At 44.9% G+C, this 16294-nt stretch overlaps 1 protein-coding gene across 1 annotated transcript; it reads right to left on the bottom strand.

Moving 5' to 3' along the window:
• Nucleotides 1–236: 236 nt before the first annotated feature.
• Nucleotides 237–5066, bottom strand: LOC119440934 (male-specific histamine-binding salivary protein-like). Its single transcript, XM_037705732.2, has 5 exons — nucleotides 4938–5066; nucleotides 3782–3948; nucleotides 3366–3448; nucleotides 492–575; nucleotides 237–395 (listed from the first exon to the last, which is right to left on the bottom strand). Exons 1-5 carry the CDS (start codon nucleotides 5064–5066, stop codon nucleotides 253–255), a joined length of 606 nt encoding a protein of 201 aa, XP_037561660.1. The 3' UTR covers nucleotides 237–252.
• Nucleotides 5067–16294: the final 11228 nt, after the last annotated feature.

Here is a 16294-nt window from a genome sequence, read left to right as displayed (position 1 = left end):
ACTACGTAATAATCGAGTAGCTATGGCAGTTGGTTGTTTCTATGTGTATTGCGCCCCACACAGACTCTGTGCGCGCATTTCAAGGCTACAATGGAAAATACAGCAGCAGATGAGGACTGCAACGCTGCAGGCAGAACACAAGGCTCCTGGAGTCCTATTCGCCATCGGCCAGCGCTCGCTACACTGGCTCACCCACAGTGCTTGCACTGTTTAAGCTCACGGTTTCATTTTTTTAATTCATCGTACTAATTATTAATCACAAGGAACCACTTCTCGACTGCAAAGGTCTCTGTCATAGACGAAGTACTTTTCTGGTCCGCAGAGAAGGTGGAAAACGTAGAAGCAGAGCGACTTGATCTGATGTATCTTGCCTTCTTTTGCCCAAAGCTCGCAGGCTAAAAGATAGAAAAATCAGTAAAACGATTTAGCTCCGGTTAGTCAAAGCGATGGAGTACGCACGTGTTCTTAGTAAGTAAGCATTCAGTACGTACCATTGCCACGGTGAGGAACCCTCAGTATGTCGCAGTTATCGTACTCCGAGAAAGCTACTGGATACTCCAGGGTGAAGAGTTTTTCTGGATAGGAAGGCAGAAAAATGCAATACAACTTCCATGAAAACCTGTCCGTCCGTCCGTCCGTCCGTCCGTCCGTCCGTCCGTCCGTCCGTCCGTATGTATGTATGTATGTATGTATGTATGTATGTATGTATGTATGTATGTATGTATGTATGTATGTATGTATGTATGTATGTATTTATGCATGCATGTATGTATGTATGTCTGTCTGTCTGTCTGTCTGTCCATCGTCCGTCCGTCCGTCCGTCCGTCCGTCCGTCCGTCTGTCTGTCTGTCTGTCTGTCTGTCTGTCTGTCTGTCTCTGTCTGTCTGTCTGTCTGTCTGTCTGTCTGTCTGTCTGTCTGTCTGTCTGTCTGTCTGTCTGTCTGTCTGTCTGTCTGTCTGTCTGTCTGTCTGTCTGTCTGTCTGTCTGTCTGTCTGTCTGTCTGTCTGTCTGTCTGTCTGTCTGTCTGTCTGTCTGTCTGTCTGTCTGAAGGTCTGTACTTCGCCCCTTGGCTTAAGTACCACTGCGGTTGTACTACCGAAAGATATTTGTTGGTACAATAAATGGAAGAAATCTACTGACATCCCTGATGAATGACTGAAAATGTTCCACATTCATCCACATCCTGCTGTCAATAATATGGACCTTTGCAAAAAATAATATAGAGAAATAAAAACCTGTGAATGCTATCAATGTAACGACGATCTGGTCTATTGCTCCTACAGGCATAAAATATCTGGTTGTGAAGCGTCGCGTATTCTCGAAAACATCTGTAACACGACAGTGCTGCAAAGCGTAAAAAACAGAACAAACGTATTCGCTTACAGAGTGTTGACTCTGCATCCGTCTTTTTTAGCGTTTTTGCTACTTTGACTTCAAGGTACAACAATAATAACCAGGATTGGCGCTCAAGGCTGTTGCTTGCGTAGCTAATCTCCGGCATGCAGTCTAATAAGCACTGGACACCCTTAAGTCAACTCATAATAGAATAAAGAGGAGAGGTTTACGAGTCATCGATACGTGAACCCCTAAACATTCTTCATCTGAAAGCTAAAGTGACGTTGATCAACTTAATAAACATGACTGCACAATCGAAATCCGACCGATGATGCCATTTCATGTGGTTTCACGAACTTATATGTATTGAGTAGATCACTGTAGTATGTATGTCTAATATAAATAAACATGATCGTTTATATCACCTTAAGGGAAATTGTTACAGAAAGGAATGTGACACTCGCAGCTGACGTTCAATCAAGAGTGTGGCGGACGTTTGGACTTTGGGCGTTTACATTTACATGTGTACGCTGTAGACATTCACATTCAAAGACATTCATAAGCACGCCAGCCATGATGTTTCAACGGCATTGCAACTAGGCTGCAATCGTATTCGTTGAAGGGGTTATATGCTACCTAGGTACCCTGTATAATTTTTCTCCATCATATATTTTCTAATTCACTAGCGAATCACTTCGAAAGCACACTATCACGTCTCTGACAATACAAGAGAGCAGAGCGTTGGAGCAATCTTGATTATTAAAAAATAAGACCTTAAAGCACTCGCTGACGATAAAAAAATGAGAAACAACCCTAATCCTTGACTTAGGTGTCTGGCACTTCAGCGTTGGTGTACCTTGGTGTAGAGAGGGAAAGCGAACTCGGAGGAGCATGCGAATGGAACTGGCGGGAAACCGCCACGCACAGAGGAGCGTGTGAGGGAGCGAAGGAGGGTGCGACGCGTAGCCCCCTAGCGGACGGCGCACGAAGCGCACCTTAGGCGTCCCTCCACCGCTGACATGAAAGCATGTAGCGAGCGCCGGCGCGCAGCTGGCACGCGCGAGAAAGCGAGCGACGGAGCTGGAGCGCGCCGGGGGAGGAGAAACGAGAGAGGAGGGAATGAACTCACCCCTCCGCTGTATTAGGCAAGTGTGCACTCTGTGTCAGGTGGTGTGTAGCACTAAATAGCTTGTTTTTATTTTAATTAATAAAGAGCGGTTACCGCTGGTTTAAGTGTGACGTCACTGATGACGTCACTTCTGGTCTTGGAGTTTCACGGGATGCTGTACTGATGCGGTGGGTATCTAAAGTGTAGGATAGTGGGCTTTGGTGTACTGCAATTAGATTTTCCTTAATTGTTTCAAATTATTCCTTACTAGCTCTTTTCTGTACTAAATCTCTGCTCTCGTGTCATATCTATCGTCAACCATAAGTAGAACCATCGAAATCTACTTGTGTTTACTTTTCTATGATTTATTTTTAATTTCGTCCCACCTCTCTAACAAACCGTAAGTCGGTCCCTAACCGGAAGTTGCCGCGCAAGAAACAAGAGCGTCACGCGATGCTCGTGCCACTAAGAAAATAAATTAGTCGCGTTAAAGAGCGCCTGAATGAAATAAAATGTTTCCGCAATATATCTGCGATGCGATGGCTTCTTTGATTTGGCTAGAGAGACGGACGGACACCGACAGAAAAGATTCCGACGCACATAAATTAGGCTAAGCTAGTATGCAGGTCAGCTTAGTTAACGACCAAGCTGCAGAATGTTTGCGTATTACCCTTGGGGTGAATATAATGGGTGGCCAGCCTGCTGGGAAATATTAATATTCTATATCTATATTCTATACTTCAAAGAGCATGCTTTCAGACACAAACAGATTATTAGCCACAGGTTGACACACAGACACACACGCGCACACACACGCACGCAAGCACACACAGAGAGAGAGACAAACGCACGCAACCAAGCACATACGCACATGGTGCCCTAATTAGAGGTATCACAGTACTCCTCTACCCACTTTCCTTACCTTTTGAGTTTGACGCTTCGATAACATTCGGCACCGTGTAGCCCTCAGATGCATGCGCCCATGCGTAGGCCGTTTGCGTGCTCCTGTAAACGAGATCAACAACAATGCGGCGTATTCTTCTAAAAACTTGTAAAGTAAGAGTTTCACCTTTGAAGTAATTCATCGTAAATTTCTTCTCTTCAAGTATCCCAGGAGGTCAAATCTTCCTTTACGGCAGAACTTACGGTAAACGAATCCCTGCCTCCCTGATTATGAATTAGCCCTCTGATCAAATCTGACCATCTCCCTACGAGAGGGCGCGAGAGAGAGGAAGTTCCTTTACTGGTGCAACACGTTATGAATGACTCCTTATTCCAGGCTTCAATTTTTTTCTTCAAAATGCAGGGACCACTAACAACCGGGAAAAAATATCTTACGTCGTGCCGTCCTTCGTACTGGTAGATCCGAACGTGCTGACGGTGTATTTTTCTTCCTCGTTGATGGAGACTAGTTCGTTAAAGACACATTTTCTGTCTGCCCCGTAGAACGGCTCGTCTTCGTATGACCTCATATACAAGTAGTAACGTCCTGGCACCGTCAATGACTGAAAGAGAGCACAATCAAACGATTGCTAAATATGCACTACATTGATATAAATCAAATCAAAAGGCGTGCTTCGCAAAACTCAGCTTACCAAGTACATTTTTAAATCTGTTCGCAAAACTATGTACACATTCCGAATAAAGCATTACCATATGGGTTATGAATGCAGTTATTAGCTATAAATAACCGCATTTAGGCCCATTATACCCCAGAGAACTGCTCCTATAAAGGAAAGAAGTTCTGCCAGAACTCCTCTACGATAACTATCCAAGTACGCAAATAGCTGAAACGCATCACGAATGAAGCGTGTGCGCTCCTCTCTCACGCTTAATTCCCTTAGGACACGCTGCGCCTTCTGGCGGCGCTGCCGTGAAGTCTGCGCATACCCAGCGGCATATACAGAGTGGCCGAAGTTGGCGTCAAAAAGGTTCATTAAAGAGTGGCGCATAGCTGTGGCACATACCATACCCCTTGCGAACGGCCCACATTTTCAAACCTTCGCGACCAGCCCATATATTTGGCGGGCGAGTTAGACAGTCGGAACGAAGACTGGTCAGAGTACACCAAGAACACGCTAGTCGCATTATTAAGTTTGACAATAACAAGTACTGTGCTGTTTGATCAATCGGGTTTTCGAGCAAGCACAACAAGCTGGGGTTTATTGAAACTGATCGCGGAACCAACTTCTTTAGAAACCCCTGTGCAGTTGGTTTGCGAAAACAAAATCATGAGGAAAAGCATGGTCAACCAATTGTAATCGAGCAATATCGTCACTGTGAAATTCTGATGTTAGAGTACGTGAGAAGTGGTTTGCTCTTAACTATTAGTGTGTAAGTATATGTATATATCACGTCGAATTAGAACGATACTGTACTTGACATCATTGTCTAGCACGACGACATATGAACCAAGGAATCGCAATTGTGTGCAACACGATGCATGAGCGAATGGCTTGCTGAAAGGTGAATCCTTTATTTGTAATTTACTTACCTTCCATGCATCTTGATATTTTGATAGCCTCGGTTGTCGCTCGAGCAGCTCAGTTTCGGCTAGAGCGAAAGTTACGGCGACAAAGAGGATCCCCAAGGAACCGAGATTCACTGCCGCTATTGACTTCATCTTGACAAAACTGGTGAAAAATGGCGCCATGAATAAGCCCAGTGATTGAAAGTGTATAAAAACAAAGCATATTAATTCTAAGCCGATCCATTTTCATTATGTCTAATTCAGTCAATTCATTTTCATTTTCAGTCATTCAAAGCCAGGCGAAGTTTTGTTCGAGTAGACAGGGGAAAGGGCGGAATCCAAGCAACTCAAGCGCCTTTTCTGGGTGGTTTGAGCGCTGTCTTACAAAGATCCGAAGAGCTAGGCTGCAACGAGCACTGATGTGTAGCAAGGGACGAAAGATATGACGTGTCCACACTGATTATGCATGATTAGACCGAACACAAGAAAAATAATTACTTTCGATTCTACGCCTTTTTTCACTACCAGCCGTCCGTAATTCATCAAAAGTTACCTCACCGCATCAAAGTGACGTGTGCGCAATAAAGATGTCATTATGCCAAACAAAATTGAATAATTTTTTTGAACAGCCGGAGACTCCCCTTTCCGGAATGAATGCTGATTGGATTTTGACGAATACCGATTTATTTGCGGTATAAAAGTTTTTGCGTGGCACTATAATGCTGGTCGAGCCCTTTCAGCACGTACACGACATCGTTGTGAAAACTTTTCTACGCAGAGAATACATCTTAGCTGTAGTTTTACCTTTTCGTTGCACGCCGTCGCGGTTTTCCCTCAGACACCGAAAGCTAAGCAAGAAGAAGCAGGCAAATTGTAGACGCTGCCACTACCTTCTTCATCAGGATATCTACTTTCAATGCGCTACATATATAGCCCAGCCAAATCCTCCTAGATAGCAGGCCTGTGCACTCTGCTTTATGACGTCATGCTATTTGGACCGAAATGTCCACTGCCAAGCCCGGCGTGACAAAAGCGGTGACGTCAAAATCACCGCTGCTTACTTAGGAGCATCCCCATTGAATTCCATGTCAGTCGGGCAAAATAGCATGACGTCATGCAACGAAGTGCAGAGGCCTTGTGCTATCTAGGAGGCGTTGACCCGGCCCCATCGAATTCCTTCCTCTTCTACATGCTCCTCGCCTCTGGTAAGCCCATTGGGAAAAATATCTGTCATGTAAGGCATTGCTATTGGCTTTGAAAGCAAACAAAAGTGACCTCCTATCAGCTAGGAGAGGGTTTCATTTGCTTGAGTCTGCTGTGAACACTGTGAGTCACTGCCCGATGCTAGCGTCATCGGTTACATACATTTGACATCAGGAGATTGGAATAAAAACGTATTGGGTGGGGGGGGGGGGGGGGGAATAGTCTTACGTTATAGGGCCCATTTAGAAAGCAAATGTTTGAAAATTTCCCACGGCCGCTATCAAACGCGCTTCCTAATGTTCCGAGAAAACTCTGCGTTGCACAAAATTTATATTTAGTTGAAATCGTAGGCATGTTAAGTTTAATTCATCGCAAAATGTTATCGTTTCTTCCTAATTAGGACCATTACAAATCATTGTTCAACCATTCTTTTTTTCGTATTTCCTTGCACTTTACGAGGTTCGCAGGTGTCTTCGTTAACCTAATGAAACACCCTGTTTACATTTGGCGAAAGTAAGGGCCAGGCAATGAGGGATGTGTAGGCAAAGTTACGGGCGGATTAATTGCCTCGTTTGAAGTACTTTACCTATGCGAGCACTCGGTATCGTTGTGAGTGTGTCTGGAGAGCACGCAGAATTACCTGTTTCCCTGGCGGAACTACAAATTTCATCGAGAGTAAATTTAGCGAAAATTAGGCGATAGCTTTAGCAAATCTGTGTGCGCTGTTACACTTTTAATCAAATACAGTTGGTGAAAATTGCTTAACGAGCACTGGAAATCGTCATGTGGTCAATTAAGCTGTGTTTACTACGCTCCCGAGTGAACACTAGGTTACACAAATGCTCTGTTTGGCGAAAATAAGGGACATGGGGGTATCGGTTATGCATAGGTAAAATCCAAATTGTTTGGGTTGATTATGTCCTGTGCTGTAAACTACGTATTTAAATACTCCAGAGCGTGTATATTTATTGTCACGTGCAGCGCAGAACTTAGCACTAGTTCCAAGAGAGACAGCCATAGGGGCAACGTTTTAAAGCATGTGATAGAATCACACGTCAGTGAACTTCTTGCAACTGCTTCCTGGGAAACTAGGTTGTGATTCAGCAAGGTCACGCAAGTCTGATGTCGTGTCTTTCATTTCCTTTGTTTTGCATATCCTAATGAAGTAGTCTTAATAGCTTAAGTTAACGGTTTCTGTCATCTGCAAATGGACACGTATCATTTACAAAGGGGGGGGGGAGCCATCGCTTCATGACTCTATAAAATGCTTTGCGATTCAGACAATGTGGCATGCCGAAATGCATAGTGATTGCAAAACGTGCCACCATTGCCAATGTCATGTGTACCATTTGTGCAAAACCTAATTATCAGAGACCTGACTAATGTGACTACTGGGCATAAAGCTGTTTGTGGAAAATCCGCTTTGAAGATGGCCCGCAGCCGAGCAGTAAGGTTTGTAGGAGACCCATATATATATATATATATATATATATATATATATATATATATATTGTCGATGTGAATACAGTATTTATATATATATATATATATATATATATATATATATATATATATATATATATATATATATATATATATACTGTATTTACCTCTACAACAGTAGTATACAGGAGATGCATTTCTTGAAATATACTGTGTTGCACATTTCACATTTCATGCTGATATTATCAACTATGTGCCAGCCTATTTCAAAGGCGATAACTTTTTTGATGCGTCATGCCTTCAATTGTAACTGCTGCAAGCAGGCTTGTGCAAACCTGCATATATGACCTCTACTGTAAATCAGTAAGGAGCTGAAGGTAATTCATACTCGGACTTCATACTAATACTTCATACTCATAATATTACTCAGACTGTCTGTGATCATAAAGATGGAGAATTTGACATAAAATGTTATTTTTCCTGAAGAAATTTTATGCCAATCACAACAACGAAATTTTCACAATAATCGTTAGTACGAATATTAACAATATTTGGCTGATTTGCATTTTAATTCCCGACTTCTGTTCATGCTTTTATTGCAGAACTGAGGTCAGCCAGAACTCAATCATCGCCGATTTCTTGAAAGCTTAGTGTGTAGAACAACTCTCAGAAACATGTAATGTAAACGTACCATGAAAGGTACTGCTGTTACAGTTGAGACATTTCTTTACATAATTTTTGATCAGTAAAGAAACACTAACTGACGCAGCACTGGATGTGACTGCAGATTCTGACTTCCTATTTCTCGAAACTGGTGCTCACCACACTTTATGGTAAGTTAGTATACTTTGAGTACTGGGCCTGCCTTCAATCTGCAAGGGCATGTCCCTTAAGTGAATAAGAATATAGCTAATTGGTAAAATTTTGTAATAAATAATTGCGTTGATAATTGTCCCGCAAACTCTTATTTCCTCCACCGCTATAAAGCTTTGACAGCAATAAAATGTATATTTATTTTGGAACCTCGAGTTTTAATAACTCCGGACGATTGCCCATACTCAGGAAGTTTGGAAATTCCCCTTTCGGCCATCTTTTTGAGCTTCTTGCAGTGTAGTCTTTTCTAAAGGCATACAGTGTTTCCCTTTTTCACCCTCGGCGTTCATCCGCGCATGTCCAGGAATTGGGGTTATTCCACTTCGGCGATCTGTCAAACTTAACTGTAATGCACTAGTGTAATACACGATGAAAGTGAGATGACGACGACGGAATCATGACGACGACATGTCTCCAAATGCATGATGACAATAAAGGGACGACGGTGGAATGACGTCACAACGACAAAAAGACGGCTATTGAACATCCACGACAGCATGACTTCGATGGAACGAGGAGGAGCGCAGCAGGGCAATGGCTCCTGTTAGTCTTGGATCCCACGTCCGCGCTTACTTGCCTCACCACCCTAGAATCGCGCAATATCTGACGTTAGTTTGCTTTATCTCCGGTACCGACCAATTGCCCAATGCTAGCCAGGAGCCAGCAGGCATGACAACGGCACGACGACAGCGGGGGTGTGATGATGACGATTAAACGAGCGCGACGTCGCGACGGCAATTCTGTGACGATGACGCAATGAAAACAACCACGTGGCGACGATTTGATGACGACAACGGACTGGTGACATTGGAATGACGGCGATGGAATAACGACGGTGGTAGGAAAGCGACGGCTTTTAACAGCGGAGCTGTTCTTAGTCGAGCGTGCGCCGTCGATGACGGCGTCGTCACGCATGGATCAGAGCCGGAGACTGCGGAGAGGTCAGGTGACCCGCTCGCCAGGAGAAGAGGAGCCGACCAATCGGAGCGCTAGCCTGGGAGGAGGTTTAGAGGCACCGGGGTATAAATTAAACCGTATAAAAGCAGGTGGTTGCGCCGCGCGCTCTTCGCACAATGGACGCCGCTTGGCTCCTGGTCTAGCAGTAAAGACCGCGAAATAGCTCATAGTTGATTCATTAATTTGGTTTGAATCGGAGTGCTATAGAAGCACTCCATTCATTCTCGTTGGGGAATTCAACGTGGATATAGTTGAGGAATCTTGTCTGATCGAAAAAAGAAAGAAAGCGAAAAAATAAACGTACGCGACAATCGCAGAAACAGCTCCGCTGTTTCGACAGATCTCACTTCGTAGCATTTTTTTGTGTTAGAACTCACGTCCGCGCTTACGTTCCACACCTGGCTCCGCGGGCCGGCTCGATTCGCTCTATATCCGGTGTTTGTTCACCCTATGTCCGGTACCAGCCAATTGTCAAAGACTGCAACTAAGAGTCAGCAAGAATAACAATGGTACGGCGACGACGACGTGATGACCACATTACTTTCAGTATGACACACATTTTCGGCAAGAGCATTTATGAAACGGGCCTACATGCTTATATTTAACTACATGATGACGCTATGCCGCGTGGTAACCCAAGCGAAAAAAAATATTCGGCAAGACAGCATCAGCAACAGCGGCGGCAAAGTCGAACGAACGGGCAAAGAAAGCTTCGCTTTGAAATACTATGTCAAAATGTCGGCCAAATTAAGACTTTCAGCTGGCAACCCTGCGAGGGGACTCTCTTCTATTAATATATGCATTTGTGACACTTAGTCATAACTTCTCTGCTGCCTTATAGCAGCGTTTTGATCAGTGTGTTGCACTAGTGCACTACGGTGAAGTTGACGGATGGCTGAAATGAAATGTTCGAAATTGTTACGCATGCACACAAGGACGTGGCGGGTGACGACGTGCAAGACTATGCCTATACGAAAGGTTACACTACAAAAACGTTAACTACAAAAAAAGAGGACTATGCCAAATTGTGAGTAAAGTAGGTATACGTATACGTAAGGTAGACGGGTGTTTTACCATTTGGCCCCTTTCTAAATGCGTCTGCCGTGGCTGGCATTTCATCGCATGACCTCGTGCTTAGCAGCGTAACACTAAAGGCGCTAAGCAATCACGGCGGGTAGTTAAATAAATGAAAGTTACCCGATAACCTTTATTTTTATAGGTGCAACAATTGTGAAAACGGGTCCTTTTACTAAACGTTACTTGAGTAAAGATTACCATGTAACTTTTAACTTATAGTAGCACATAAATGTTAATATACGCCCTTTATTAAAAGTGTGCTATCGGTGGGTTCTGTCAATGGTTTAGCGCAGCGTGGTGATTGCTGATTACTAAATTAGGTGAAAAATAGAGACGACGTAATATTTTCATGGCTAACCAAGTGAGTGCACTCGAAATATTGTATCGAGAAGGAGTGCAGTGTTTCGAAAGCAAGAAAATAGCTACGTTCGTGAGGAATGCTGCAGAGCCTGTTAACCCCTCAGCACGATCGCGTGCAAAGGATTTCAACCAGCCAATAACGACATGATTTTGGTGACGTTGTGGTGCTTGCATACAAGAATAGTGGCACGCTCAATTGCTCCAAGCACAAGAAAGCCGCTTACGCTCTGTCATCGGCCGTCCCCTGTAGACAACGCCCCGAGGTCACAAATAAATACCACAGGTTGCGCGCGGCCGCATCGGCTTTGCTTTGTCCTCCAAAAGCAAAATGTTTCGCTGGAGTCCTGCCGCTCAATGGCAGGCATTATGTATGCACTGATATACGCCCCTTATGCAGTTGACACAATAAAGAACCATTATGTGTTGCTTTAATTTGTGCCTGCGCATAAAATAGGCCAGCATTCTCTACATTTTGCACTGCGCAATCGCATTGACAAGGATATTATTTATTCTGACTAACACTAGCTTCAAAGGAGAACAACGCGGAAGAGTCAGTGGTTACTCGAATGACCTGTTCAGACGTTGAAACGTCAGAAATTCTGCGCCGGCGTGTGGTATACCTACTATGTCAATTTGTTTATTACAGTTCTGGCAGGGAAATAAAACGCGCGAGATAACTGTGAAAGGAGTTGTAGAAGGCGGCTGCTTACTTTCACAAATACGAACTCCACATGAACTACTGAAGAACTTACGGTAAAAGAATATCGCAGCGTTGTTCTTATACTGGAGTATGCGTATTGTAAATGCAGCAATTGATGGCGCGGTAGCCACAGCAATAGGTCAATTGCAACTAAATGCTTTGTCGTTAGAGAATGGTGTCACATGTACGAGTATAACGCTAGCTATAACACCAACATATCGTGTCACAACACCGCAGACCTTGTTGAATCCGTGCATCACGCATAGCCGCAATGTGCTGGGCACCCAAATTGTCAAAAAATTAGATGCTATATATCGCTCAATTCGCACTAACTTCACCACAAGAATATCAACTCACCGACGTACGACAAGGGCCTCCACGACCTGCTGTCTGCGCAAGGTTTACTAGAAGTAAAGACCTGTGCAGAATAAGAAACCTCTGAAGGAAACATTAGGTGCAAAACAACTTCTCCTGCAGTCCGAGACGGCTCAGGAAGAAGCGTGACATTGAAGGATAACCTATGTCTCTGATCAAGGAAAATTCTCAATCACCGATGTCACGCCACAGTGAACAGGAGTTGCGAACATTGCTATATACAGCGATGTTTGCCGATACGCGTCGTACGACACTACGGCATACAGTATGCATGTTTCACGAACACTTTGCAAATTGATCGCGGCATTTTCTTGAGCATCCGTGCCTACAGCTCCATTTTAATAAAGAATCCACATGTCGCCATTGGTAATGGGAGCGAGTTGCGTACATTCACCTTGTTTTCAACAACAAATTCACCTTGTTCTCTCTTGTCTATTTTGCAAGTTGTGTGACAATCAGCTATCCACACGGTCGGCTTCGCATGGCTCTAAATACTGCCAAGTTTCTCTTATTCACAATGAGCAGTATGTGTACTAAGCTTCTTGTCATCGAAGTGTTGTACTGGCGCATGCACAGTCAGTCATTAATTGTACCATCTTGATAACGACCTCCAAGGTGTTCCCTTGTACTTACCAAGTATTGGAACGCGTACGTGCTTGCAACTAACATTGCACAATTCAAATCTCGTGGCGACGATTAATGTGACAGGAGAAAAATATTTATCCAACATGGTCGAGCATGTGCTGCTTCAGAAGTAGCCACGATCAATGTCAATGCCGCTGAAGTTGTCGTTTACGTGTCACCTTAATTCCATGGAATATTGTACACATCAGGCCACATTTCTAAAGGCCTGGTGTCTATGTCCTCGGCTCGTTCTCTTGTGGTACTATATTAACACTGTCAGTGTCGTAATCTAGAAGCTCAGGTAAGGGTGAAAGTGCCTCATTGGCTAAGTTCAGAGAAGGAGTAACTGAGAGAGAAAGCAAACATATATAGAAAGGCCGGGAGGTTAGCCAGAGGTAGTTATGATTTGCTACCCTGCAGGGGTGAAAGGGTAAACGGATAGAAAGAAGAGAGAGGGGCAGTATAGCAACTGCCGCAGGCGGCGTTCTCAAAGTCTATTTTATGGGCCAGTGAATCACGAGCATCAGCAACGTACTATCGACCAAAAGTTTACGGACCACGAGATCTCAGAAGACGCTAAATATCCGAGCAGCGTTTAAAAGTAGCCAGTAAAACTGTACATCACAATGTTGTTTGCATATACCACTGGAGTCTGGAAATGGGAATACCAGGCTCCGTTTTCAGCCAGCGGAGATATTTAGCTTTTTGTCAGATCCCTTGGTCCGTAAACGTTTTTGGTCGATAGTACATGATAGACATCTGCGTGGAGTTCCTCTGGGAGCACGGCCTCGAAATTTCTGCTCTGATAGTGGATCAAACACTGTATCAGTGTATCACGCAGTGTATGACTGTATCACTACCACACGCAGTGTATCAAAAACTGCGCGCATCACTTGCCTCTAGCCACTATAGCGCGGGCCTAATTGAAGAGGGTGTACGTCTAAAGGACGTGTGCCTTGGGGTGATGCGTTTTATTATTCTGGCCAATCCTTGAGGAACATGACAATTTTCTGCATCACATTTCTCGCTTTTGTGTTCACTGTGTTTTGTTTGTGCGATAACGTTAGCTTAAGAAAAAAGCCCATTATTTCTATATGCATTTTTGATCAAGCAGCCCCCGCCAAATGTATGTGCCATGCATCGGAAGCAAAAGAAGAAGAAGAAGAATATGAAAGCCGCTGTAACGAGTCCCGTTGCCGTTCCCGCAAGCTGAAGACATCGTATTGCAAGGATGTTCGTCAAACGACCTCCCAGCCGGACTGGTCTACAGAAGGGCGACCACATCGGCGTGCTGCCGACGAAACCGGGCCCGGATCCAGCCACGCAAGCGGCCACGGCAGGACAGAACCAGAGCGGCCCCGCGGCGAAACAAGACACCGCTCTTGGTAGCGCCGAACAGCCAACTTCAGTTAGAAGTCTACATCAACCCCCCGAAAGCGTCGGTAATGACATATGCGTTGCTTCAAAGCCTTACCTCTCGAGTCATGTTTTTCTTAGTTAGTAACTTGCAGCCAGAGGAAGCGCAGTGCAAGAAGAAAAGTTTGAGGACGCTTAAGGTTCGCCTTCAAGAATGGAACGCGATAGCATTCAAAGATCCTTGACTGTTTCGCACACTTCCCGGCCACTGCAGCCTATGTAACCTTAACGTTTACCGGGAAACGCTGGCGGTGAACGCTATGCCCGAAGGCGCGCTTTCTGATAGAAACGCGGCCTCTTTCGTGGGTCGGCATTCTTTTATTGTTTGCACCTTAATATTTCAGCCTGAGAAGATTTAGCATAAAAGGCATGCGCTGTCGGTGCTTTGTTTCATGACAATTGCTTGTGTGCCGTGACTCTCAAAATTCCGAGGAATAACTTTGTAAAGAATGCAAGACAAAGTGTGAGCAACTTCCGTGGTAAAATATATTTGGAGGGCCTACGTGGTTGGGGCTGATTTTCTCGGCCGCGGGCGGCAATGCCGACGCCGACGCCGGATTTTCTGCGACACGGGGCCATGAGCACTATCGTTATAGTGCCTAGAATATACTTACTCTAGGCACTATACTATCGTGTTAAAGGTTGTTAAACGTATGACGGATCATGTGATCATCGAACGCACTTAGGTGAAGGTTAACGGGGAGATGGGAAGCATTTCATGATTTACAGCCACTCTTATTATTGCGATAGCAATTATATGGACACTCCAAACCAGATTTCTGCCGTCGGCGTCGCCGTGAGGTTCCGTATGACGTCAACGGCGATGAAATCGTCGCCGCGCTCCGGACGCTGTATGTGCGAGTGAAAGGGCGCGAGGGACGCACGCTTTCACGGGGAGCGAACGCACGTCGGAGAGCAAACGCGCGTTCTGCGCCGGGCTCCCTGAAGGCCGGCAGAATTAAGCGTCTCTTTCCTCCTTTCCATATATAGAGAGCAAACGCAACTTTCTCCATCGTGCGAATGGCTGTGGGGGGTAAGTGGTTCTTGAGGGAAAGGGAAAGGTTGGCGCTATCTTCTGCAGCCCTTGAGGGAGCACGGCTCAGCGCCAGGTGGGAGGGAGGAGAGGCAATGTTTAGCTGCGGCGCTGAGCCGTGCTCCCTCAAGGGCTGCAGAAGATAGCGCCAACCTTTCCCTTTCCCTCAAGAACCACTTACCACCAAATACGTATTTATATAAAAACTCCGCCCGCGTTCGGTGCGAACGCGGGCAAAACGCCGACGGCGTCGACAACAGTTGTGCGGGTTACTGGTGCTGCTGCATGTCCAAGTTTATACAGCTGATAAAACTACTGTCCTTACTCCGTATTGCTCTAATAATTTGCTATCGCAATTGGTGCTTCGCCTTTCGGGTGATACTGCGACAACTTTTCTCTTACCCATAAAACAGATTACGAGTATGTGTGCGTATTAGTAGTGTGTGTTTATTGCAGCAGGTGCTTATGGCATTTTAGTAATTTCCTCATTCTCCTCTACTTTCCTGTGTTTTCTCTTTCCCCTTTTGCCCATTGTGGAGTAGCGGGCTAAATGAAGGCTCCTACGGCGAGCCTCTCTCTCTTTCCTTTTCATTATGCCGTCTTCTTTCTCTCACTCAACACTGATTATTTTCGAGCATCTGCGAAGAACCAACACGGATAATTTTCAATTTTAATTGGAAACCTTTGCACCGCCTTCTCACTTGTACATGGAGTGCCCGATAAAGTTAATGGTACATGGAGTATGAGAGGCCCAATATGACAAATGAATGTCAAAATAGTAGTCGAAAGCCCGACGAGACGCGTGGCGCATCGACTGGCTGAGACCAACGCATGACGGCTACGCGCCGCATACGTGAGCAGAAATTTCTATTTTTTTTTCATGAATTATGCATTTTAGACGTTCATAATGTCTCACCTTGGTAAACTTAGCTCTACAGAGAGCTTTCGTATAAGGACACTTCTTTCCAGGCTTGAAATCGCCGGACAATCCATTAAACGAAATTTCGCTTGTAGAGGCAACACATGCTGCGTTGTACCACGCATCTGTTTCCAGGCCAACTACTACTGCGCCATAAGAATGGCGCTACTGCTATTTTCCTGTCTAACGCAACCTAAGCACATTACCGGGTGTAATGGGATCCGAATCTAAATGAAAGCGATGTGAAACTTGCCCGTGCACTTCGCGATGCACGGTCAGGTCCGTTCTAAGCCTGACAGCAGACTTTATCTTAGCACTATACAAGCAGCCGTAATCAGCCGTCCTGCGCTACAGGTGCACACGGGAAGCCTGCAGCGGTTTGAACGTGATGCAGTCGGCGC

This window comes from Dermacentor silvarum, chromosome 2 (assembly GCF_013339745.2).
Source record: "Dermacentor silvarum isolate Dsil-2018 chromosome 2, BIME_Dsil_1.4, whole genome shotgun sequence".
In the NCBI taxonomy this organism is placed as follows: Eukaryota; Metazoa; Arthropoda; class Arachnida; order Ixodida; family Ixodidae; genus Dermacentor; species Dermacentor silvarum.
The sequence above is the reverse complement of the archived record's forward strand: the minus strand, read 5'-3'. Positions and strand labels throughout refer to the sequence as shown.